General features: G+C 41.3%; 2 protein-coding genes across 2 annotated transcripts; one reads left to right on the forward strand and one right to left on the reverse strand.

Moving 5' to 3' along the window:
• Positions 1-9,674: 9,674 nt before the first annotated feature.
• On the reverse strand, positions 9,675-10,235 carry LOC308283356 (NADH dehydrogenase [ubiquinone] 1 beta subcomplex subunit 5, mitochondrial-like; the record flags this gene model as incomplete). The annotated part of the gene is made up of 1 exon (XM_080723777.1): positions 9,675-10,235. Exon 1 carries the CDS (start codon positions 10,230-10,232, stop codon positions 9,675-9,677), a length of 558 nt encoding a protein of 185 aa, XP_080579903.1. The 5' UTR covers positions 10,233-10,235.
• A 1,559-nt stretch (positions 10,236-11,794) lies between these two features.
• On the forward strand, positions 11,795-12,124 carry rprml (reprimo-like; the record flags this gene model as incomplete). The annotated part of the gene is made up of 1 exon (XM_080723659.1): positions 11,795-12,124. One exon carries the CDS (start codon positions 11,795-11,797, stop codon positions 12,122-12,124), a length of 330 nt encoding a protein of 109 aa, XP_080579785.1.
• Positions 12,125-25,526: the final 13,402 nt, after the last annotated feature.

Genomic DNA, 25,526 nt, shown 5'->3' on the forward strand with positions numbered 1-25,526 from the left:
GGTGAAGAAAGAGAACTTGTGGACAAACCACACATCATTTGATGAGACATTTCCAGCAGACAGAGAACTGAGAAAAAGAAATAAACTAAGGAACTGAAATTTCAACCATTTTGCCAAATATGATACTGTATGTTCTTTTGTAAAATTATTGGACAGTTATTTTGTATGTCTGTGACAAAAATAAAATATTTATCAAAATGTCCATCACAAGCTGACATGGTGATGACCCCTGTACATCGGCATGTTGTGAGATCAGCTATTTAAAATATTCAAAAATGTTTTTCAAAATAGTAAAAAAAAAGGAAAGAAAGGTTTAGTGATATTGAACTAAACTAAACTGATATACATTTTTTAAGACCTCATCTTTAAACCAATGCAGTAAGTTTAACCCTTAAATTAAATTAAATTAAATTCATTATTTCAATGGACTAAAATATTTTCCCTGCATCATGTTTCCTATAGATACAGCACCACACATGTTTTCGGTATTTCGTATTTCAATATCTCCTTTATTACTGACCATACATCGTCCCAATACCTGTGTTCGTGGCATCCATGTATTCACATAATCCAGCATGACTGTTTCTCTGCTGCAAATTTTCCTCTGATCTTTGGAGTTATGACATATCTTCTTATTTGTCATCAGTCCCTGATAAAGGGCTGAGATTACTCTACACCTTTCATTCTTGTAGGTCTGAACCATTATTTTGATTAGTGGATTCATTCAAGCAGTTTTAATCTCTTTCATAAAGTAGTCCCTTATCTGTAAATACAGAGAAAAAAACTCATGTTTGTCCAGATCATATTCTGTCCGTAAATCATCAAAACTCTGCATCTGCCCATTCTCTATTAATGTACATATCGCTGTTATGCCCTTTAATGTATATAGTCACCTTTGAGTCTGAATCAGTCCAACTCTTTAATTGAGTGATAGGAGTGGTGCCTTTTAAAACAGGAAAAAATGAATAAAGAGAAGATGAGTTATGAAAGCGGATGAAAAGAAAAGAGAACAAAAGAAAAAGATCATATCAATTTCAATTCTCCACTCCCGTTTCTGTCTGGACATCTCCATGCTGAGATATAGACTCGGGTGGTTTGTGAGGGAGGGGGCAGAGGTAGGTCTGGCAGACAATGCTTTCAGTGGCGTCAGTTCAGAAAAAGGTAAGGTATGGCAACATGACTCTTCGCGCGCGTGCAAGACACCAGTGCTGTTGGCCATACCTTAGCAACAGGCATGATACATTTATTTTAAGAAGTACATTCTATTTTTTTCCCCCAAAATTTATATGGTTTCTTGGGCTGGATATGGCAGCCTGGAAACGTTCAAGTGTGGCTAAACTTGGCGTAAACGTGCCACAATTAACAATAATGAATTGCACCTGTGCAGCTGACCTGCGGAACCTGGTAATATACTATTCTGTCAAGATGGGGAGAATAAAAGTGTGGAGAATATAATTATAATACCTTGTTAAATTTTTCATTTGTAGTTATTTTACTGTAATTTAACAACATAACCAGCACAGATAGAAGTAACTTGTATTCTCCCCCCTGGACCCAGGGTATGGCAGCTGCATACACCTGCCATACCCAATTGATGCCCCTGAATGCTTTTGATCTCTGTATTTGACAATTTATTGAATCATTATCCTGCCTCTTTCCAACTCTTTCCGTCATTCTCTAGTTGGTTGCTAAGCTACTGCCTCCAGTGTTCGGGAATTGTGGCCAGTAAAATGACAAAAAATGAGAACAAAGAAGACAAGCTATGATACTGAGCTATTTCACGGGTATTAAGCACTGACTGCTCATACATGTAGGTAGAGAATGTATAGTTGTATACCCCACCCCTGACACACACACACACACACACACACACACACACACACACACACACACACACACACACACACACACACACACACACACACACACACACGCGCACGCACACACACACACACACACGCGCACACGCGCACACACACACACACACACACACAGCAGTATTGGCGTCTTTGTTAATGAATGTTACTTCTTTCTGACTCCCCTGTTGCTCCACCCCCATGAACAATGGCATTTTGGACAGGGCATGTGGCTGGATGTGCCGAGCAAAGAACCGCAGTCTGGGTCAGATGGCAGCCAATTAAGACTGTGAATAGGATGGATGGGGGAGGCTGGAGGGAGGGTGACAGGGAGGCCTTGACCCGCGTTTCCGATCTATTTGTGGTCCTTCAAGCTTCTCACTGCGTCTGACAATGCAATCATTCATGACTCGCCAACTAACCATTTGTAACCAGGCCCAGCTCAACACCATCAGCTTGGTGTGTTTGGATTAGTGAAGAACATCTGACGAGTGGCATGGAGGTGGGAGGGGTCAAGCTGGGATATGAGTATCTGTCCAGTTGGGTTAGCTCAGCGGTTCTCAACCTGTGGGTCCCCAAATTATTTTGGGGGGTCCCCAGATGATTAACTTAATGTGCAACATTGTTTTCTCACTCAACAGTAAACATAATGTTTAAGTGTATAGATGGTATCTGCACATTTCTAAAGTGACAATTTTAGGACTTTTTAATACCTCTAAAATGACAAATTTAAACACTGGACAAATTGTCAAATATTAGAGGCAGAAATTGTGAAAATGGCCGATCGACATGCTCACAACGCCCCCCAACACGAGGCGTTGTTAAAATATGATTATTTTCCTGGGGGTTGCGGCCTGAAAAGGTTGAGAACCACTGAGTTAGTTTATGATGGAGGCTTATGCCCATATTCCTAGCTCCTCTCTTGTGTGGGACATCCTGTGTACTCCATGATTTGCCATTGAAGTCATCTCTTCTCAGGCTCCTCAAGCAAAACAACAAAAAACTGATTCTGTCTCTCCAACACGTGTCCCTGCATGGCAGATGATGTGGGTGGGTTCAGTGGTGGACTCATTACTCTGGAGTTATCGACTCATAACTATGTCAATTAGAGAGACAGCGCAAGAAAAATTGTTAAATATATACACAGTGTATATTATTTTATCCCTCACCAATTGTTTTTTCAATAAAGTGCATAGGCATGTATATTTAAATCATGCTGTGCAGCCTGCTGTGACATTAAACTGAGGGCTGGCAACACAGAACAACAGAGAAGCAGCTAATGAGGCAAAATTGGCTGAATGTAGTGGGGAAAGCGATAACAAGTGAGACAGAGATCTGTGTTACTGAGATAATACTAGCTGGTTTGTGAAGCAGAGGAGGTGGACGGCAGTTGTAGTGGCATGAGACAGTAGCCTACTGGAAACAGAGTTGATGTTTCTTTAAATAGATACAGAAAATGTAACCTGAATATAAATAAGCAATCAAATGAATATGAAATGGAAATGGTACACACACACACACACACACACACACACACACACACACACACACACACACACACACACACACACACACACGCACACGCCCGCACTTGAGCTTGTGGATCTGCTATTTTCAAACATTGTGTACTTTTACTTTTGTTACTTAAATACATTTTAATGCCAAAACCTTCATACTTTTACTCAAGTACACTCTGAATTCTGGACTTTTACTTGTAACAGAGTACATCTACGTTGCAGTATCAATACTTTTAAGTAAAGAATGTGAGTACTTTTTTCACCACTGCACACACGCACGCACGCACGCACATGCACGCACGCACGCACGCACGCACGCACGCACGCACGCGTGCTTAATGACTGTGGGGTTGGTATAGGGTGGCGCTCTGCTGTGGAGGTGTGGATTCTGGCAGTGTGTAATTAAGGACTGTATTTGCCTCTCTTAGGCTCATAGGTGACAGACCACTTGAAGACAAAACGTCCATGTACTGTCTCTACAGTTTGTGCTTAGTACAGTACCTGCCGTTTAAAATCTAAAAGAACACTCTGTCCTATTTCCATTCTTTCATCTGTCACTCCCCTTGCCACTGTCACCATTCAGTTCAGCATTAGCATGTGCATGCATGCATGCATACACATGCAAAGAGAGAGAGATTGAGAGATGGACTGTCCTGCTCAGTGTCATTGAGAGAGGGACCGTCCTGCTCACTGTTCTGACACTCCATTGAGCGCTTTGATCGGCTAAAGAAAGAGATGTTATTAGGAGGAATCTGTTAGACTAATTGGAACTGGAGAAAGTTCTGAGGAGGTGCGTCCCCACCGGACAGGATGGGATGAAGGCGTTTAGTTGAAGGAGTGTCTGTGTGTCCAGGTGATGTCATGCCCTGTGAAGGCCCTGGAATCAAGTGGAGACAGATGTTAGGAGGGGCGGGGCCAAACACCACCGCCCTGTTGCTAGGGGACGTCTTCACTTAGTTAGTGTTGCTAGGCTGCCAATTCCCTCATGCTAAGTGGAAGCATTTTCCCATCTCCTCAGTCCAGGCGCCTTGTGTCTCCCTCCCTCCTTCTTCTCTAAACCAAAATAACTTCACCAACCATCTGTTACTATGCTCACAGGTCTACTGTTGCTTAGGAACAAGTCAGAGACACATATTCACGTCTATATGTATCCCCATATATGTCCTCATATAAACAAGGAAAAAGCTGAAATCCTTCTGGTCTGACCTATAAAACAAAGAGAGAAATGGGGTTTAATAATTCAAGAGTAATTGTCTTATATAATTAGATAATAAAATGTCATCTTAAATTAATATCAAGTCCCAGATCTAAAGATGCTGGAAAACTGATTCATGCCTTTATTTCAAGCCGACTTGATTACGCCAATGCACATGCAGGCCTGAAAACAACGAGAGACTAAAAACTATTAACCAGGACCAAGAGGAAAACAGTTTTAACTGCTCTGCACTGGCTTCTTGTTACGTTAAATATTTGCCTTGAATAACACTGTGATCATCTAGGTTTTCAGCAATTAGCCAAATTAAAATCAGGAACTCAGTCTTTGTCAATTAGGCCCCAAAGCTGAGAAACACACGGTATCAGGGAAATCAGCTTACTACAATAAAAATGTCTTTCTTCCTACCATTATTACTCAGACGATGCGTTCATCTAACTCTCCCCATTACTAACCCTATCTCTTACCCTAACCCTAACCTCAGGTGTAGCCGTCGGACTGACGTGTGCCCCCCCCCCCTGATTCCCCACATTCTAATCCCTTTCCACTGCAAATTCCTGCTGTTGGTCCTATAGGGAGAGCACAGACAATCATGTTGTTATTAACAAATATGGATCATAAATCCATAACCAATAATTCACACCACAGAAATAAGACAGCCCAAACGTATATTTGTAAATTGTTATATTGAGAGAGTCAGACAGTAGGTACAGTACAGTACCGGTCCAATGGTTCATGCTCTCTCTCTCAAGATGGTGGACAACAACGGTATATAAAATCAAACATTAGGGTCGTGGGGACATTTGATTGGTTCCCAAAAATGTGACAAGACAGAAAGACTAGGGATTTAAACCCAAACATGATCTCGTAGTCATGGTAACCAGAGTTGCAAGTCCAAAACTATTTCTCAAAGAATGCATGAGCCTCATACATACGTATAAAATGACGTGTCTCACCAAGTCTACAGTGTGATGTCAAAGCTGTTTCTTTCCACCTGACAGTGAGATGCATAACCAGGAGGTCATACTAAAGTACACGCTACTCTTCCTAGCACCAAACTGAACTAGCACCCTGACCAAACTGGAGGAGCTGCTAGTGCATAGAGTGACAGAGATTGCGAGTTTCCCTCCCACTTTAACATGGTCAATTGTGTTCGCATGGACACTGGGCCAAGCCAGCCAGAGGCACCATGCACAGTCATGTGTATGCACATTTTGCATACACATGACTATATACGTGTCTGTACTCTGTACATGTCGGTCAATAGGATGATCAGTAAAAGGTATAATACTTAACAGGTTAGTTGTTAGAGTTAGAGTTTAAAGTTGGTCGGTTGGACGGTTCTTGAGATATGTGATCTACAGACGGTCGTACGGAGGTACATACGTTCATACAGTGATTTTTTTGCATTTGTTGTACGATTATTATTATTATTATTATTATTAAGTGGGTTTTATTTTCTATCTTATTCTACATGGATTGTGGCATTCTATCCCTGTTGTATTATTAGTATTGTTGTTATTATTGTTATCATTATTGTTTTATTGACACCAATCACATTACAAACAAGACAAACGTCAATACATGGACATTAATAAAATAATAATAATACAGTGTGTGATATAATAAAAGAAAAGGCCAGACCCTGCACACTGGTGTAGTTCAAGCTGCAGGCAAGTTGTTCACAAAGTTTATGATCCCTGTTTTGATGTTCATTCTACAGTATATATGAGGCACTGAGGTACTGAGGTACTGTTAAAGAAAATTAAATCATGAATTGATTATTGCTCAACATTTTACTTCTATACTAAATCCAAGTATTCCTGAGGCCTGAGCTTATACTGTAGGAGTCAAATACAGCTTTCTTGGATTTTGTGTTACTGTAAAATGGATTTATGTACTTTGAGTGACAAAAGGATTGTTTCTACTTTCCATTATCACACAGAGGAATAAAAAATGGACCAATGAGTTAAGATTTCACAGCATTGATTTACACAGTGCCTATTAATTAGCTGCTTCCAAAAGCATATGAAGCACTTCTTTGTTCTCTGTTATCTGTTTATAATCCATTAATAAAGGACCGGAAAATTAACCGTATCTACGCTTAGGAGAGGTATTTGTGTATAGAGCTAATCTTTGTTTGTACACGTGTTTGTCAGTTGGTGGTTGAAAGCTGCTTACCGAGGCATCAGGAAGGAGCATTCAAATTGAATTACATGGCTGTAATTGCTTAGACTTAGTTTTTCCAAAACAGGGGTTTGTTTAATAGCTGTTGAAAATGCATTATTGCAAATGGAGCATGTTGTATAAATTGTCACTGCAATGTTCATATTTCACATCCATTTAATGCAACAAATATTTATCAACAGACAGACAGAGTGTACAGTTCATTGTATAATTCATGTTTTCATAAACATACAGTGACAGACAGACAGACACTTTATTGAGCCCAAAGGAAATTCCAGGGGAATGTTATGGACTGTTGGAAGAATGTCTAGAAATGTATACAGAATATTTGGGACGGCAACATTTGGGACTATCAAGTTGCTCTAAGAAGCTCAGAGTATTTCGGTGTTATATTAGTTGTGTTGTCCGGGACTTATTAGTCTTAATGTAAGCCATTTACCATGAGAGGGAGTGGGTTCTTGGCTGATTTACCACTGGTTCATGGTTGTGGCACGAGGCAAGGCCAAGTGCCAAACAACCCTGAAACAGTGGTAAATCAGCCAACAACCCACGACCCTCGAATGGTAAATTTATTTTCTACCACTTCTACCATATAAATGAAAGAAAACACAGTTGTAACTTGCAAGGTTATTTAGTTATACAACTGCAACACAATAGTGGGTGGGGTCCATGAGCCAGCTCAAGGTTTTTGACTGATTTACCACTGTTTTAAGCAAATCAGAATCCAGTATCTGAATATGTGACCAGAAAAAGTGGTAGAAAGGCAAGTTTATTTGTATGGCACAGTTCAACAACAAGGCAATTCAATGTGCTTTACACAAAATATCAAGCAAAGGAAACACATTATAAAATGACATTAGGATACAATAAAACAAAATACATTGATAAATAAATAAAAGTAGGCCTACATAAATTAATAGGATTTTGAAATTGTAGGGTAATTAAAATCACAGGCCATTGTCCCTTTTTTTTGAGGGGGGGGGGGGGGGGGGTATTGTACACATGTCATCGATGGTTGTAGTGTAACACTGGTAACCACTGCTCAACCTTTTCAGGCCACTACCCCCAAAATAATCATATTTTAACTGACGAGCACTAAGAGTTGAGACATTACATTTGTATAACACGGTTCTATTGTGAAAATAGCAGATCTGCTATTTTCAAGATTGTTGCCTATAATATTTGACAATTTGGCCAATGTTAAAGCCAAGGTATTGAAAAGTCCTTAAATTGTCACTTTAGAAATGTGCAGATACCCTCGATACACTTAAACCTTATGTTGGTTTGTTTACTGTTGAGTGAGAAAACAGTGTTTCACATTAAGTTAATCATCTGGGGACCGCCCAAAATAATTTGGGGACCCCTAGGGGGTCCCAACCCACATGTTGAGAACCACTGTCTTAATAGATGCCTATACGAAGAATACATTGGCGTTATCACATCATTAGGCTATAAAGACCTGCTAAAGAGCTGAGATGAAGCCACTGAGTGAGAAAGTGAAGCTGCGAAGATATGGAAGATGAATGGACACATACTACGGCAGGACCATTGTAAATACTCAAGTAAAGTAAAAAAAAATAAAAAATACCTAATCAGTACTTGAGTAAATGTACTTAGTTACTTTACACACTGCTAATGATTGGAGGTTGTGTGTATTACTTTCACAACAAATGATGACACCAATCAGCCTGATGGGGGCGATGGGGTCAAAATGTTGAAATCTGAGAAGTCATTTCCTACACAGTGAATCTGATTTACAGGATAGAATATTCGAACCCATAGGTCCACATTTTCTGCAGATCATTATTGGACGAAGTGTAACACTTGGGATTTGAACCCACTTGCAACAGAATCCCAAAACTCTACTGCAGCTGGTCAATTTGTGACTGGTTGCAAGTTGCAACTCATTTGCATTGCAAATCATTAGTAGCCTAGGTCTATATGGACTGGACTCCCCAATGGTTGGGGGAGACATTAGTATTTATCTGCCGGCAGAGCCACTCTGCTACTGTCAAGGGAATTATGAAGTATATACTGTATAGTGAAACAAAAATGTTATTGCTGGTATGGGTGTCTTGTCATACTATGTGAGTATCAGGCGTTACTGCTTACTGTGGATCCATTGATTTAAGGTTTGATCAGCTGTGTCCTGACAGCTGCTCTGAGTTCAAAGTTCCCTGAGGAGTCTCACCTCAGTCACCTGTCCCTAATTCAGCTGTTCAGATAATATACAGTAGCAGCTGCTGACAGGTTTGAGATGGATGACAACTGTCTGTCAAAGGGTGTTAAAGCTAGGCCTGGCGCAGGGTATATAGCTGACTGTATGATGTTGTTTGGAAAAACTGTGCCTCTGTCTGTACCGAGCGGAAGGCTGAGGGCAGGCACGGCTTAAGATTCGTGTTGCATATGCTGTATTATGGACTTGTTGCTATTGCCTCTAAATAAACCTGGACATCTAATACTCATCTTCTGAATGGACTCCATATTTCTCCATAACACTACACAAACTTACCAAAACGGAAAGTTTGTTAATTTAAGCTTCCCGCAAAACTTGGCCAATGTGGGATGGGGCGGGACATACAAACAGACAAAGCCATAGGAGCAGTTAGCACCGCTCAAAAGTACCAGGAAGGTTTAATTCAACTAGAGGTTTAATCTAGAGTTCAGGACACTAGGCCCTCACAGCTATATGTTGCACTGTGAACCGACTGATATGCCCATATATGGAGATCTCTGTATATGTCAGTCCTTGTCCCTTTTATGCCCATATACTGTAGGTATTGTCAGTACATGTCCATTTTTTTCAAGATTCATATAGGCCTACTTCATTTATGCAAGATCGAAATAATTTACAGCAGTGAGATTACTCACAATGACATATTGACAGTAGGGTGGCTTTGTTTAATTGTCTGGTGTTGATTTGTGACTGTTGTCGATCAAATTCTTGTCCAGGGTCTCCACATGGAACCACGGACCATCTCCCTTGGTCCTCATGTGTCGACGGACCTCCAGTTGTTGCAATCGCATCTCCCTCTTCTGCTGCTCAATGTGGATAGCAGCCATCATCTTCTCGTAGTCTTTGACAGGGGTATCGTAAATGTTTCGTGAAATCCATCTGGTGATAGGGTGCTTATAGTGCTCCCAATGTTCTGGTTCATAGCCTTCTGGGATGTCAGCCAGTTCTGCCTCGCCAATGAACACATTCACGAACGTGACAAGGGCTGCCACTGGAATCCCAGTCAAAAGAATGTAATATCTCAATAAGTGGAGAAACCGTCGGTCATAGAAGTCACTGGGTTTGATCACAAACATTTTCTTTCCATGACCCCAGCGGACAGCAACTTCGTCTGTCCGTGGAATGGTCCTGGACAGCAAATTCACAGTGTTGTTTCCATGTTTGAGAGGATTCAGTCTGGCTGCAAAGGCAGCGGCATACCGGAGAACACTCATGCCCACCATTACTACCGAGAACTGATGCTCCAACAGCAAGACTTCTGATTGGTTGACGTGTCGGTCCATGTCCCTTTTATGCCCATGGAGATCCCTGATGTCATCCGTATATGTCCATCCATATATGGGCATGCCCTCTTTTTGCCCATATGGAGCTAACTGATTTGTTTTATTGTCTCTGCCAGTGAAATGTTACACGCACATTCCCACTAGGTCGAGGAACAAATTATTTTCACATTATGGCTTATCAAAGAGTTTATTAAGTAGGCCCTAAAAGTATGTCCTTGAGCGCAGGGGAATTATTTTGGGTTAAAACTGAATCCGGGTTGATCTTTCCGGCCAAATGTAATCCTTTGAGAACTACAACATGACCCTGAAAAGTGAAGTGATCCACTACCCTTTACCCTATTCACATTGGCCTATTATAGCGCCACGCCACCAGGAGGCCACAATAACCTACCTGACCTGGCAGAGACCTGTGCTCGTTTTCTATCAATTACACACCCAAAGAAGCCTTAAATTAATTTCTTCTTTATTATTAATTAAGCTGTTATGTCCCCAACTTTTTTTTTTTTTAGTGAATTGACCAATATCTCTCAAAAAGGATGTGGCCTGGAACAAATCTTGTCAGGAAGGCTTTTTATCCATAGGTGTCTATCAAAGATCTACTTGCAGTTTTTAACTTAAGTTCATGGTGGCTTAGCAGTTGAACACCCGAATTGCCATTGTAGCTATTAGACAATTTTCATGATTAGGCCTACCTACCATACACTGACAGTTTCCAGAGCAACATGACATCATAATGGCAACTTCTTATTATTCAACATAGCCATGCGTTTTTCTTTTCTTCGTGTTAAAAACAGCCTATATAGTCTAATATAATGTTAACTGATTGTTTATAGTACTTTATAGTACTTTATTGTAGCCTACATTTTGATAGCAATACTTTTGTACTTTTAATCAAGTAAGCTACATTTAAATTAATTTGACTTGGAACAGACTTCAACAGAGTATTTCTATATTGCAGTATTGACATTTTGTTTTACTTTTTCCACCACTGATGGGATCCTATAGGCTAGAAAGTCATATGATCAATATAACTGTAGCCTGGCTACCTCCCCTTGCGCTGAGCGATGGTGTGGTCCACGGGGAACTCATCATCACTTTAAAACGCACCAGAGACTTGGCACAATAGCGCGCACAAGAGCACAGGTGCACTCCTATTATAAGGCAGGCATGGAGAGCTGCACTTTTTGCGCCGTCTAGACTGTCGGAGACCCCATTGCAGCCTAAGACAAGTGGACACCGAGCTGTAAATATTTCTTCATATTTGGTGAAAAAGCAGACTGCAAAAAACCGGGGCATTTGGTTTGTTTAGGGATTAGCCAAAGAGCATCGGCACGCATTTGTTGCTTAATTAATATTCGCTGGCCTGGTGATTCTTTTTTACTCTGCTCGTTTGTTTGGACAGTCACATGACGCAAAGTTTTGCCTGCTGCGGTCAAGGGTTCGTGGTGAGTGCTTTTTGGAACCGCGCACCTTGGCGCTGACACAACCTGCAACAAGGAAGCATGAACGTCTCCGTCTTCTTCAACTACACTCGGGGTGCGATCCTAAACGGGAGTCAAACTCTCGCCGGCACTCTGGTGACTTTTAACGGCACGGACGTGGCGACCAGCGACGGCGGCTCGCTCGTTCTTCTGCCGCCGGACGAGCGCAAGCTCTTCGTCAGTCGCGTGGTGCAGATCGCCGTGTTGTGCGTTCTCTCTCTGACGGTCATGTTCGGCATTTTCTTCCTCGGCTGCAACCTGATGATCAAATCGGAGAGTATGATCAACTTTCTGGTGACGGAACGGAGGCCATCCAAAGACGTGGAAGCGGTGATGATCGGACTCAGCTAGACCATGGCATCGGACATCATGGGTGATGGAGAGCGGCACATGTTGCACGAGTCTCCGTGCTTGATGCACGCATCAAAGACGTTGTCTGCGTCTTGGTGAGCAAAGAAGATATGCAAATTGTTACACTGACTTCCAAAAAATGACCGCAACAAAGCAGTCAAAATGACCAACGTTTGTGCGTAAAGTTTGTGCGTAAAGAACCAGCAATTGTTTACTCATGAGTCATGGCATGGGTTGATAATGTACTTTTTTTTTGAATGAATGTATTGTTGCCAACCAGAACAAAGTGACGAAGATGTTTACACGTTGTTTACCTACAAATATTTTGATACATTTTAAATAGCAATGAATGTTTTAAACACCGAACTGTCAAAACGCATGAGTGTGTGCAGTTTCGTTTCTATCAGTGGAGTTACGGAGGATATCCTCCACAAAGAGTATTTTTCTTGATCAAATATTTGGTGATGTACAGTAGGCTGCAGTAGAATAACTACATTCAAAGTTCTGGAATGTTGCACGTTTATCAACTAAACTCCATCATTGCTTCTCGCCTTGGAGTGTTTCTGTTCAGCATGCTTGCTCCAGTCCTACTTGGTATGTGAGAGGATCTTTGGAACAGTTTTGCACTTCAGAAATCACTAAATGCTGCATGATTTTGTACCAAGAAAACTTGAAGAAAATGCTATGCTATTAATAAATATTGACATTAAAACATTTTGTCATCTGTTAATTGTAACACCATAGGCTGCTAAGAAATGCATAATTCACTATATACCGGTAAGGTAAGGTCAATAAAACATATGTGCCGTTTTGGGCTTTTTTATTTATTGACACTTGAATTTTATTTCATAAACATTATAGTTTTCTAGTAGTTTTATTAATCTCAAACAATATCCTCCCAAAAACTGTCATGTAAAACCTCAGCACATTGAATGTCTGTCTGACTGACTTATTTCATTAGTTAAAATGTGCATGTAAATGCATACAAGAAACAAAGGCGATCCACACCATAGCTCCCCCCAATTTCAAGCCAATGTAAATACATGGTAATGGGGTAAAGTAATAAAATAGCCTAATAAAAGACTTGAGTATACTTCCAATTTGGTCCTCTGAATGATCTCATTCATATCAGTGTACACCTGATACATGTGGATCTATAATCAACACAAATTGTAGAATACAAATGTCTTCCATAATTAGCTACACAGTTAAATCCATGCAGTGTTAATTTCACTCTGAAAGTGTAGGAAGATGACTCATTTAGTAGAACTATAGTATACATGTTAACCAATTTGTTGTTGAGGAGCGCGATGAGAGCCTGAAATATGTTATTAATCTTTTAAGACCTGTGGCAGATTCTACAGATGTCTTGTGTCTTCTAAATCCTAACAGTTTTCTGAAAAACCTTGCTATATGGTGCTCAAAGTTTTTAATGTCAAGGACCCCCGGCCAGAATCATATGTATTTGGCTACCGTAACCCTATCTCAAAATAGATTTGTTCCATGGGGGTCCCCCAGTAGCAAAGATTTGAGTTAGTTTGCTTTAAAAATATATTTCCAAAGATGTACACACATTTTCATTATTTATCAAAAATAGCAGATCTACAAGCTCATGCTGTGGCACAAAGTGACACACTATAAGCTTGTATATCTGCTAGTTTTAAATAGTAGATATGAGCAGATAACAGATGTGAGCTTGTATATCTGCTATTTTTAAATAGCAGATATGAGCATATAATAACAGATGTGAGCTTGTATTTCGTCTATCTTTGAACAGCTAAAGTAGGCCATAAATTATGGATAAAATCTAAAATTTCACAGATGCTTTCCCGGTCATATGGGTTAAAACAATGGGCTGAACTGACATTGGATTTTAGAGCTTTTGAGCTGAACTCTCTAAGGACTGAGTGAATGTAATCAAGAAGGACCTCACTCTTCCCAGGGGGGCATATACTGTATAGGTATTACAGGTTCCACAAAAATCAATTTTTACCACTTTGCATGTGTGTGTGTGTCCCACAAAGCTGACACAAGGACATCTGTGGACATCTGTCAAGTGAAAAAGAACGTGTTCTAATACAATGTTCTGACTGTACAAAAAAAGAAAAGAAAAAAAAACACTTGGAAACTATGAGAAAAACAAACAAAGGCCTAGAGAGAGAATATGAGCACGCACAAACAAATAATAATATGAGGAAAAGGAAACCAGAGAGTATATATAGCAAACCTACGTATCTAGAGTCTGTATTGCAAAAAAACTATACAGACGATATGAGCAAAACAATGACGAGCTAAATAACTACTGACTGAACTACAGATATATGAGAAAAACAACATACAGTAATAGAGTAGCAAATAAACAACTAGATTATATGATCAAAGAAACAACTATGAAAATAAACAACTAAAGACTATATGATCAAAGAAATGAGAACAGATTACCGTATATGAGCAAAGAAACTACAGACTGTACCGGTATGTGCAAATAAACCAAGCTAGATTATGACCAAAATAATCAAACAAATAAATAACTGGATGAACACATTTTCCACAGTTTCTCACTGAAACGTTCTCTGTACAGTGTAAAGATGGACCGTTATGGGTACATTCTACACTCTCTCAGTTAAATGAACACTCTGGATTTCACGGTGTACCACTGCTCTCTGCACTCCTGCCCCGTCCCCAGGGGTGTCACACCAAATTCTGGGCCCTGGGTGAGGATTCACTGCGGGCCCCCCATGAATGTTCTTCATAGGGGGAGGGGGTTTAACCCATTTAGACTGGGAACGCATTATTGCGCATTATTTTGCGCTTTAACTATTGAAAAATAGCAGATCTACAAGCTCGCAGTGCAGCACTCGGTGCCGCGCTGTGAGCTTGTATATCTGCTATTTTTCAATAGCTAAAGTATAAAATAATGAACACTTGGGCCCTAGTAACTCAGTCCCACTTCCCCCCCTTGTGACGCCCCTGACTCCTGCCCCTGCGTCCCTCTCATTCAACCCACTCAGAAGCAACCAATGTTCTCATTATTATTTCAGTACATGTTAGGAGAGCTGGGGTAGATGTAACCATCATTGCAAACACACCCATGCGTTCACTTGTCATGTGCACAATCACATACACCAACACATACGGTTTAATTCACTGGTTCCCAAACAATGGGTTTGACCCATTTGTGGGTCGTGGACAATCTTTTTTGGGTCCCTTCATTTTTGGTTTCCTACATTTTTGTTTTTCAAAACATTTCCAAAAAAGCTCACAACGTGGCGCGAAGCGACGATGCTTGTAGATGTGCTGTTTTCACTAGTTTGGGTACCGGCCGGGCAAACGTCTCTTTTGGGTCTCGAGCTAAAAAGTTTGGGAACCACTGGTTTAATTTTAATCCATCTGAGAAAAAGAAGTACAAATTAGCTACTGTACTTAATTGTTTTTTATTTTTATTTTTATTTTTTATTTTTTCCAGAGACCCATTATTATCGTCAGACAAACTGTGGGGGTGCATATGGATGCAATGTACATAATAATAAACCCATAGTTGTCCTGGCATTGTCATCATGTGCAGGTGAATACTAGAAACGAGGAGAAGAGGACAGAACATTGTTATTCATGGTGGTGGTAGACAAAACAAGACAAGACAAGACAAGACAAGACAAGACAAGACAAGACAAGACAAGACAAGACAAGACACAATGGGTACTAATTGGACCTGTCCTACCTAATGGCACTTCCCATGAAGGATTAATAGGTATGCAAGGTTAGCAGAGATTGATTGATTGACTGCTCAACAAGAGAAGATGATGAAGTCCAACATAAATTGTGACGCAATCAATGAAAATAAGTCGGTTTAAGAGAAGTTAAGTTCATCAAGGTTTAACAAAGAAACATGCAGTGGTGTGGTGCTTGACAGATGTTGACCCTTCACCCCTGAGCAACATGTGCCATGTTATGTAACCTGGCTATGTTGAAGTATAGCCCTCCATATAGAGCTAATATTTCATTGTCAAGCAGCATCGCCACTGACCTTTTACAACAAAGACCACACCGAATATAATGAATTGTGCAGGAGCTGAGAAAACATGACAGATGTAATGGTGATGAAAAAGCGTTGGCATTTCACACTTTACAGTAAAAACAAACAAACAAACAACATTCAAGAGACAATTAACACGTGAGTAAAATTAATACATTAGTGTCAGTGAAAGGGGACGCAGACTAAATCTGTTATACTTTACAGTAAATTTAAATGAAGATAAAGGAAACATAATAAAGGGAATACCCATATAGCCTACATCCCTACATCAACAATAGCAATTCAAGAATCAGAAATATGTTATAAGAGTATACAAGTTTACCATCTAGAGAATGATAATGGAATAAAAACGTAAGAACAAAAAACAAAAAGCATTATTGTAAAAAAGTATTGTAGCAGAGTGTGATGTTATTCTGGTTGGCCTCGTTATCATTGGATAAAAACTCATACATAATGTACTTAAAAAAGAATATACAGGGAGTCAAAAAAATTGAAATAAATGTAAAATAAAACTCCAAAGACTAACAAAAGTAAATAAATGAAAAATAAAACTCCAAAGACAAACAAAAGTAAGTAGAGGAAGATTATATTTTACTGTATTTAGCCAGGATATTAGATTTGAGTAGTTTTTTAAATTGTAAAATATTTTTACTATGTTTAATCTCTTCTGTCAGTCAAACTGTCTTTACTCCACAAACTGAAATGCACATACTCTTACGGGTGGTCTGAACACAGGTGGTCTGAACACAATTATCATTGACATAACAATATAATAAAACATTTTATTTTAGGTCTCGTAAAAATTCATTTCAAATTTATGTCTTCACATCTTTTCGAGATCGCAATCCAAACACAGATCCTTAGCGCCCCTGGTTGGTTCTTCACAGCTCATAAATCATCCCAGCAATGAACTTGCAAAAAATTGTTTTTCCTCAAATGTATGACATGCAAATCGTTTCTGTACTAGTAAACTTGTAGTCTAGCAGGAGGGGCCCTCAGGTACACCTGAAGTACCCCTACAGAGTTAGAACAAAAGCAAAACAGAAATATATTATTATATCCATTCAGGAAATAGATTTTTTTTGTTGAATTTTATTTTGAGGCAAGGTATGTTGATATTTGATTTCATTTGTATGCTGCAAGCCTCTAAACAGAGCAATGGGAGTCTTAGAAAACAGACAGATCTAATGGTTGTCTAGTTTTGGGGAGTTTTACCCAGACCACTAACATGCTTCTAGTCTAGACTTCTCTACAGGATAGGACCAGATGGAAGCAGAACTTATTTTCCACAAGGAATGAAGAGGATTGAGTAAATAAGTAAGTACCTAGAGTGCAGAATAGATTCAGAGCTCCAGATGGGGGGGACCCAAAAGGGAGGGATTGTCAGAGCCATTCAACCAGTCCTTTTTAAACTCCCAGTCCAGCTCCTACACAGGTTAGACACATTATTTATTTGCATTGCAAAGATGTTAAGTGTGAAGAGAGTGGAAGCGCCAGTGGCTCTCTGTTGGCCTAACAGAGTGTTTGCACCTGCTGTGCAGAATGTCACGGAATTTGTGGTTTACTGGTGCCACTAAAACATCTCCAATTCATTTCCCCCATAGACTTTTACAAAAATATGCATATCAATTATTTTAAGCCTAGGATCGAGCCATCCGGGATCCTAGTGAATGAGAGTAAAACGTTTGATTCTTAAAGAGTAATTGTTGTATTTTTGTAAAAGTCTGAATGCCTGCCATTCCCGAAACAGAAGATTTTCAGCAGTACATTATGATTTATTTTTTATTTTTTACAAGAAACATGAAAGCAAGACCAGTATGTTCTCCCAAATCTTTATTGCGACCGTAGGTCGCATTTACTACCAAAACCTCCACAGGCTGTCTGTCAGTGAGTCAGTGAGTCACACTTTTGCCCTGCTCATATCTCCACAACCGTTGCCCCCATCCATGCCAAATTTTGCACACACACTCCTTGACTGCCAAACTACAACCTCCAAGGACCCCCGGAGCCCCAGGTCCCTGGGGGACCCCCAGATGTAAAAAATGACCAAATGTGCTCACACGTCACACGTCACACTTTTTCCCTGCTTATATCTCCGCACCCGTTGACCCGATCCATGCCAGATTTTACACACACACTCCTTGCCTGCCAAACTACAACCTCCAAGGACCCCCGGAGCCCCAGGGACCCCCAGGTCCCTGGGGGACCCCCAGATGTAAAAAATGACCAAATGTGCAAAAATGACCAAATGACCACCCCAACGGGGCTGCTCACGGGGAATTCCCGGGGACCACCGACTCCTGGTGCTCCAGAACGGATGCAAAAGTGGTGGCGCCCCCAGTGGAGGACCCCCTGCCACTGCAGCGCACATTAAATGCCGTAACTCGGGCTAGGAGCGTCCGGGAGAGCCGGGGCCGGTACCTATTCGTCCGCCAAGGCAACGCGGAGACCCCACCCCTCATTTCTCACATGGCCCTATTCTAGCGCCACCTTCAGGCCGATTTTTAAAACACATTTTTGGACACTGCTCCTACAGTTTTTGCCCTAAAATCACGAATATCACTACACAGCATGTCTACACTCATGTCATCAACATGGATCAGGAAGATTTTGGAAAAACACATTTTTGCCCTATTTGTGGAGATAAGCCACCTACGGTCGCTTATCTCCCGATTAGGGAGTCTTACTGGTGTAATAAGGTTATACTCATCAAAACTGGACAACAGTACAAAGGCAGGGCCTTTCTTGGTGACATCACCACCAACAAGTGCGACCTGATATACCGTAAATAACAACAACACCCATGTGAAATCTTTTGTAGTTTTTGAAATATTTAACTTTAAGCATCCAATGCATTTCCAACTAGAAGAAGTGCTCTTCCGAGCACAGGTCTCCACCAGCCACACGTCCTGGTGGTGCTATAATAGGCCAATGTAAAAAGGGTGGCATGTGTTCTTCACCAATCTTAGACCTTTCATGGCGCCACCATGAGGCTGATTTGAACATTTTGTAGTGTAATTTTTTCCTTGGCCTTTTGCGATTGTGCGTACACAATTTCATTACAATTGCACGCAGTGTTTGATTTGTATTTAATACGGGACAGATCCGTCTTGATCATATGACTGTAGAGATAGTGTGTACTGATTTGTGTTAATTTTGGGTAAAATCTGAAGGAGTAATATCCAAAATTGTGTCTTACATAAGTCGGCCTCCTGGTGGCGCTATAAAAGGCTGATGTGAAAAATTCAAGGAAAGGGTTTTTCCTTGGCCTATAGGGAGTGCGCTTACAAAGTTTGAAACTGATTGGTGGAGTTATAGGTAAAACCACGAATAGTTATAGCGCCACCATGAGGCTGATTTCAAAAATTTGAAGTGTCATTTCTTCCTCGGCCTAGTGGGAACGTGTGTGTGCGCGATTTCATGTTAATTGCACTCTGCATTTGTGATTTGAGGCATTTTGTCCAAAATGGACCAATCTTACAAACTTTGAAAGCCAATATCAGCCAATCAGGATGGAATATGGACAATCAGACATATCCGTGTTGATCACATGACTTTAGAGACACTGTCTACCGATTTGCGTGATTTTTGGTCAAAATCTGTAGGAGTAGTGTACAGAAATGTGTTTTGCAAACATCGGCCTCAAGGTGGCGCTAGAACAGGGACATTTCAAAAATGTGGGGCTGCGGTTCTGAATTGGCATCCAGGGAGTGCGCTTACAAAGTTTGAAAGTGATCGGTGGAGTTATCGGTAAAACCACGAATGGCCCTGTTATAGCGCCACCATGAGGCTGATTTCAAAAGTGGCATTTCTTCCTCGGCCTAGTGGGAACGTGTGTGTGAGATTTCATGTTAATTGCACTCTGCATTTGTGATTTGAGGCATTTTGTCCAAAATGGACCAATCTTCCAAACTTTAGAAGAGGGCCATTTGAAAAATGTGGGGCAGAGTTTCTGAATTGGCATCCAAGGAGTGTGTGTGCTCATTTTGGCAGCGACCGGGCCAACGGTGCCGGAGATTAGCTGGTAACAAACTTGGAGGACGGACACACGGACGCACGGACGCACGGACGCACGCACGCACGCACGGACAGGGGCGAAAACATACTCTCCCCCTGCCTTCGGCTGGTGGAGACAATGAAATGAGTCTGGAGAGAGAGGAAGGTAGACCCATTCCTCAGTATCTGAGGGGAGTGAATGTAGGAGTCTCAGAAGTAATGTTGGCTTGCCAGTTGGGCAGATCTTTATGCCATATATGGTGTTCGATGTTGGAGTGCCCGTTGGGTAGATCTTTATGCCCATACATGGTGTTCCATGCGAGCCCACACTGTTTTTGGTCAAGCTTCACATGACAATTTGGCTACAATATATAGGCAACCACACTCGCAATTTACAATTGTTCCTTTCTAGTTATTATTATTCCTGTATCATATTTGTATTATGCTGACATGCCAAGACAACCTCAAACTTGAAATCTGGTAGGAGATACTGACTTTAAATGGTTTTCAAGTATATTTCAGTAAAAACCCTACAGCTTTTACTGTGTGATGGGAGAAATAGTAGTTTTTTAGTTTCATCAATGACTTCCATAAAGTTTTCAGGAGGACACCTGCCGCCACAGTTTATGGCCTATTTAATTTTAAATGGGAAAAAGTCTCTCGTTGAGGGAAGGTGTTCCATACTTTTGAGCATAATTGAAGAAAGCGGCATCTTCAATATTCTTTTGGGACGTGTTATGCAATATCTAGCAAGCCTGCCAAGGATCTGAGATAAGGCCTTGTGAAGGAACATAAAACAACAGGGAGTCTCTGATGGCTGGCTCCAATGTGTTGAGAGACTCAGACAGACACGGGGAATCAGCATAGTCAGCCGAAGGCTGATAAATAGACAGGCAAGGAATATCTACAAGGAACAGACAACACCCGGAAGTTGGCACGCCGGGTGGCCACTTTTGGGTGGCGGAAGTGACGAAGTGCTCATAGACGCTAATGTTAATTTTGGGTGGCCAAAGTGTCATGGCGGCGTCCCATGGAGCCTGAAATGACGAAAATGACGTTGGTGTCCGTTCCTTCTTTGATCTTCCTTGTAGACAGGGAGGAAATGCAACCTTTTAATGATTGGCCCGGATTGACAGCACGTGACCTCGATTCAGCCTAGTTCAGCCTATGGGATCTGTCGCCATGTTTGCAGCCCTTCAGGCTATCGCATCTCTAGCGGCTGGCTACACTAACCACACACAAACACACACACACACGTGTGGGCATGCCTCTTTGCAAACTTTGCACAGTGTCGTATATGCCCTGACTTTCCTTCCATACATTCCAATCCGTAATGAGAGCACAAGAGGTAAGTAAGCAGTAGACAGTAAGACGTTCCTCCAGTGAAGATGGGTTGATAGGCCTCTCTTCAGTGAGGTCTTCAGTTGGTCTTTGAACTGATTCTTCTGGCCACCAAAACTGCGTTGACGAAGATGCAACTGGCCGTAGAGAACTGTGTGCGGCTGGGCATGCAAATGACAGCAGCTGCCTGAGTTGATGTTGGTTCAGGATAGACTAAACTGCAGCTGCTTGCCCGTTCCATCACATCTGTGTGTGGAAGTTGGAACATACAGATGCTGCAAACATATGAAGGACTTTCATTTAAGGCCCCTGTCCACACACACTCTACGTTTTATGAGAGGGAGAGCGATTTGTCGCGATATCATCTCCGCACTAGCACACACACTGGAAGGTGCACTGTTCTTATCCACATTGTGTAGCACACATCCTGTAACTTAGCTGAAATGGAGAATGATGCTTTTATTTATTTATCCAAGGCGCTTCAAAGTGCTCATCAGGAGCAATTAGGGGTTCAGTGTCTTGCTCAAGGACACTTCGACCCCAACTGGGGGAGTCCGGGATCGAACGGGGATCCTTCTGGTTCCCAGGCGCCCACTCCTCTGAGCCACTGCCGCCCATAAACATCAACTTCTCATGGTTGGGAATGGCAATGATTCCACGTCAGGTCGTGAATTACTTGCAAAAACACACACACACACGCACGCACGCACGCACGCACGCACGCACGCACACACACACACACACACACACACACACACACACACACACACACACACACACACACACACACACACACACACACACACACACACACGTGCGTAATTAACAGCAATACGATTAAATCACTGTCCAAAACTTAAACAATGCATACAGAGCGCATAACCTAAAAGCCTGCATATAGAGGGTAATGGTATATTGCATAAGTGAATGGCAAATCGAGTGGCAAAGTGAGTTGCAAAGTGAGTTTAACGTTGTTTAACCTTGTTTAATACAATCAGATAGGACTTTTCTGTTTGGATGTATGGGCTGTCAAGGCCAAAAAGTATGTTTTTGACACTCAGTAGACGTTCCCGCATAACTTCCGGGTATGATGATGATGTCATCATAATGCCTGTCACTTCTCAGCTATGGCTAACCATTTGGCATTGTATGTCAATATGTCACTATGTAAAGGTATTGTTATAGAGTCTTTGCTCTTTATGTAAGGCATAAATAATTTAAAGATTTAAATCTGTGTGTGAATGTGAACGCAGCTAATTTCTGTCGACATTAATTCCTCTCATCAATTCAGTCTAAAATAACATCTAGGCTTGGAGTAGGTAGCCGTTGCTTTTTTATACACATGCAAAATAACAAATGACAAAATGGCCTCACACGCACACACACGCGCGCGCACGCTCACACACACACACACACACACACACACACACACACACACACACACACACACACACACACACACACACACACACACACACACACACACAGAGAGAGAGACACACACAGACACAGCAGCAGTTAACTCAATTAACACTTTTAGTTGGCCCATAAAACGATACACCTACATCATTTCACACTCACAAATTGGTTTCTAACTGCACACATTCTCAGGGAGCATGTGAGGATAATTTGGCACAGGATTTGGCACAGGGCCTGTCGTTTATTCCATAGTAATTCTGTGTTGTCACTTGTCTGTTGTGAACTATAGGTGTTCATAGCACAGTGGTTTTCAACCAGTGGTCCGGGGACCACCAGTGGTCCTTGAGGGGGTTCCAAGTAGCCAGCTATATGAATAGAGATTTGGTAACCAAATGGACCCTTATATATCTTTAAGTATTGAGAGTGTAAAATGAAACCAAATGGACCCTTCAGGTCCATTTGGTTTCATTTATACACTCTCAAAAGTAAAATTGTTGTTTAACATCTGCAAGCATTACTTACTTTACAGGAAGTCTACACAATTAGAGAATTTAGAAGAATTGTTATTTTGATCAATGTTTGCCTGTTATATCTCCTATATGGCACCACATCAATACAGCATGGAATTGTGGACAAAATCTCATGGTCCATGGATCAAATGCAGAATAAATAATAGACCTTGATATCGTCACTGTCGGGCAGAAAGTTTCTCCAAGTTTCAAATTTGTACGTTTTTTTTCACAAAGTTAAGCCCTGCTTCATCATACAAGGCCGTCACACAAAGGTAGTGAAAACAGCAGATCTACAAGCAACGCCTCGCGGAGGCGTTGTGTGCTTGTAGATTGGCTGTTTTCACTAGTTTAAATCATTTTTAAAATGATAAATGCAAAACGAACGGTTTTGGACATACAGGGTTTCCACCCGACAACAACGATATGAAAAGCGTTGAAAACCACTGGTAGTGTGTAAAAACCTGTCAGTGGGTCCTAATTTTAGCAGGTCCAATCCCCCATTCATCTTGAGGCTTTTTTTTCTGTGTTCCCGACACTCATTAGCCAAAAGCACATTTGAACTCACAGCACAAACACACATAAAATGTTTACCGTTAAATTATTTATGAATGTGGAGTAAGTTAAAGAGCAAGACAGCCACTGTGATAAATGCCTAACATGCCTCTGGTGTTTGGTTGAAGCTGCACTGTAGACAGGGAGGTAGGAATAAATGAAATTGGACACATTGCATTCAACATACCGGTAGCCTAAATCTAATGAATGAAAGGAAATGGGAAACCATTTTCCTGTGTCTTATTCATCTCTTGGAGAATGCATAAAACACTCCTCTGCACTAGGAGTGCTTTCTGTGTTTCTGAGGGCATCACGTGTGGTACACAGACTCACCCAGTTGTAGTCTTATCTCTTCTGCAATTGTATGCCTGTGTATCAAGAGCCCAGTAAAATATTCTGAGGTTAAATTATGCCTTCAGTCCAGTGGAACATTAGAGAAAACCCCTAGAGCTGATGTTTGTAACACAGGTGGCACTTTAGCCTGATTCCAGACGGTGCCTATGGGCTAGGAAGAAAGATACACCAGAGGTAAATTAGTCCATGACTCACTATTGATATCATCTTTACCCTGGGCCCAACCTCTCATTGAGGAAATCATACACTATGCCAAATTTAATTATCAAACGACACTAACCAAATGAAAGTTTAAGATGGAGCGTGATATTGCCAAATCTCATTTTCTGTGCAGGCCTTCGGCGGTGAGGTTAAATCTAATCTAATCTATTTGTGAGGGATGGGCAGTCATACACTGCACTGAACCAACTTTCACCCATGTTTTTGTATTTAGCCAAAGATCATTTTCAGGTCAACGCCACACCTGTATGTACACACAGATTCACTCCCAGGGCGGAAGGTGATAGTGTGGTGCATGGGATGTCAGATTATAGTGGAAGAAGGGAGATTGGGTTATCTCTTATTCAGGCATCGTCGAAAAAGAGAGTAGGATAGAAACTCGAAAGTAAATCTTCGCTGACGTAGATCACCATGGGACCAATCAAGCCTATGAGCACCAGAAAGCGAGCAGGCATCAAAGAGTGGGAGTTTGGCCTGTCTGAGACGACTGGCATTAACGCTGCTTCCTCTAATGACCAGGTCCTCTCAGGAGGGCCGAGGGCATTTCATCCAATTGATTTCAAATGAAAATAACCCCGTAATGAATATCCACCAGCGCACCGGCGCTGACACCAAGTCACATTTTACACATGAGGCTATAGCTGCGTTTGATCAGTCCACACCAGGGACGTGCAGAGAATATTAGAGAGGCAGGGGCTGACATTTCTAAAAAGGCCTAGCTGTTGGTGAACATATTGAAAATAGCCTACCTCCAAGTAGGCTATTTTCGGTGCTTGATTCCACACTAAACTAAGCATAATCAAGTCGATACTGTGATGTACGGCATGGATTTCTACATAGAGTGGTCAATTCTTTCAACATAAGATGCTGCATTCAAGTTCAGGAGAGTTTGGACAAGGCAATTCTCTTGAATTCTGCCTTCCGGTGTGGCATGGAAAGAGGGCATTTGCATTTACTTCACCACAGTAAATGCTAC

This window comes from Nannobrachium achirus, assembly GCF_963921795.1.
Source record: "Nannobrachium achirus genome assembly, chromosome: 4".
Taxonomy (NCBI): Eukaryota; Metazoa; Chordata; class Actinopteri; order Myctophiformes; family Myctophidae; genus Nannobrachium; species Nannobrachium achirus.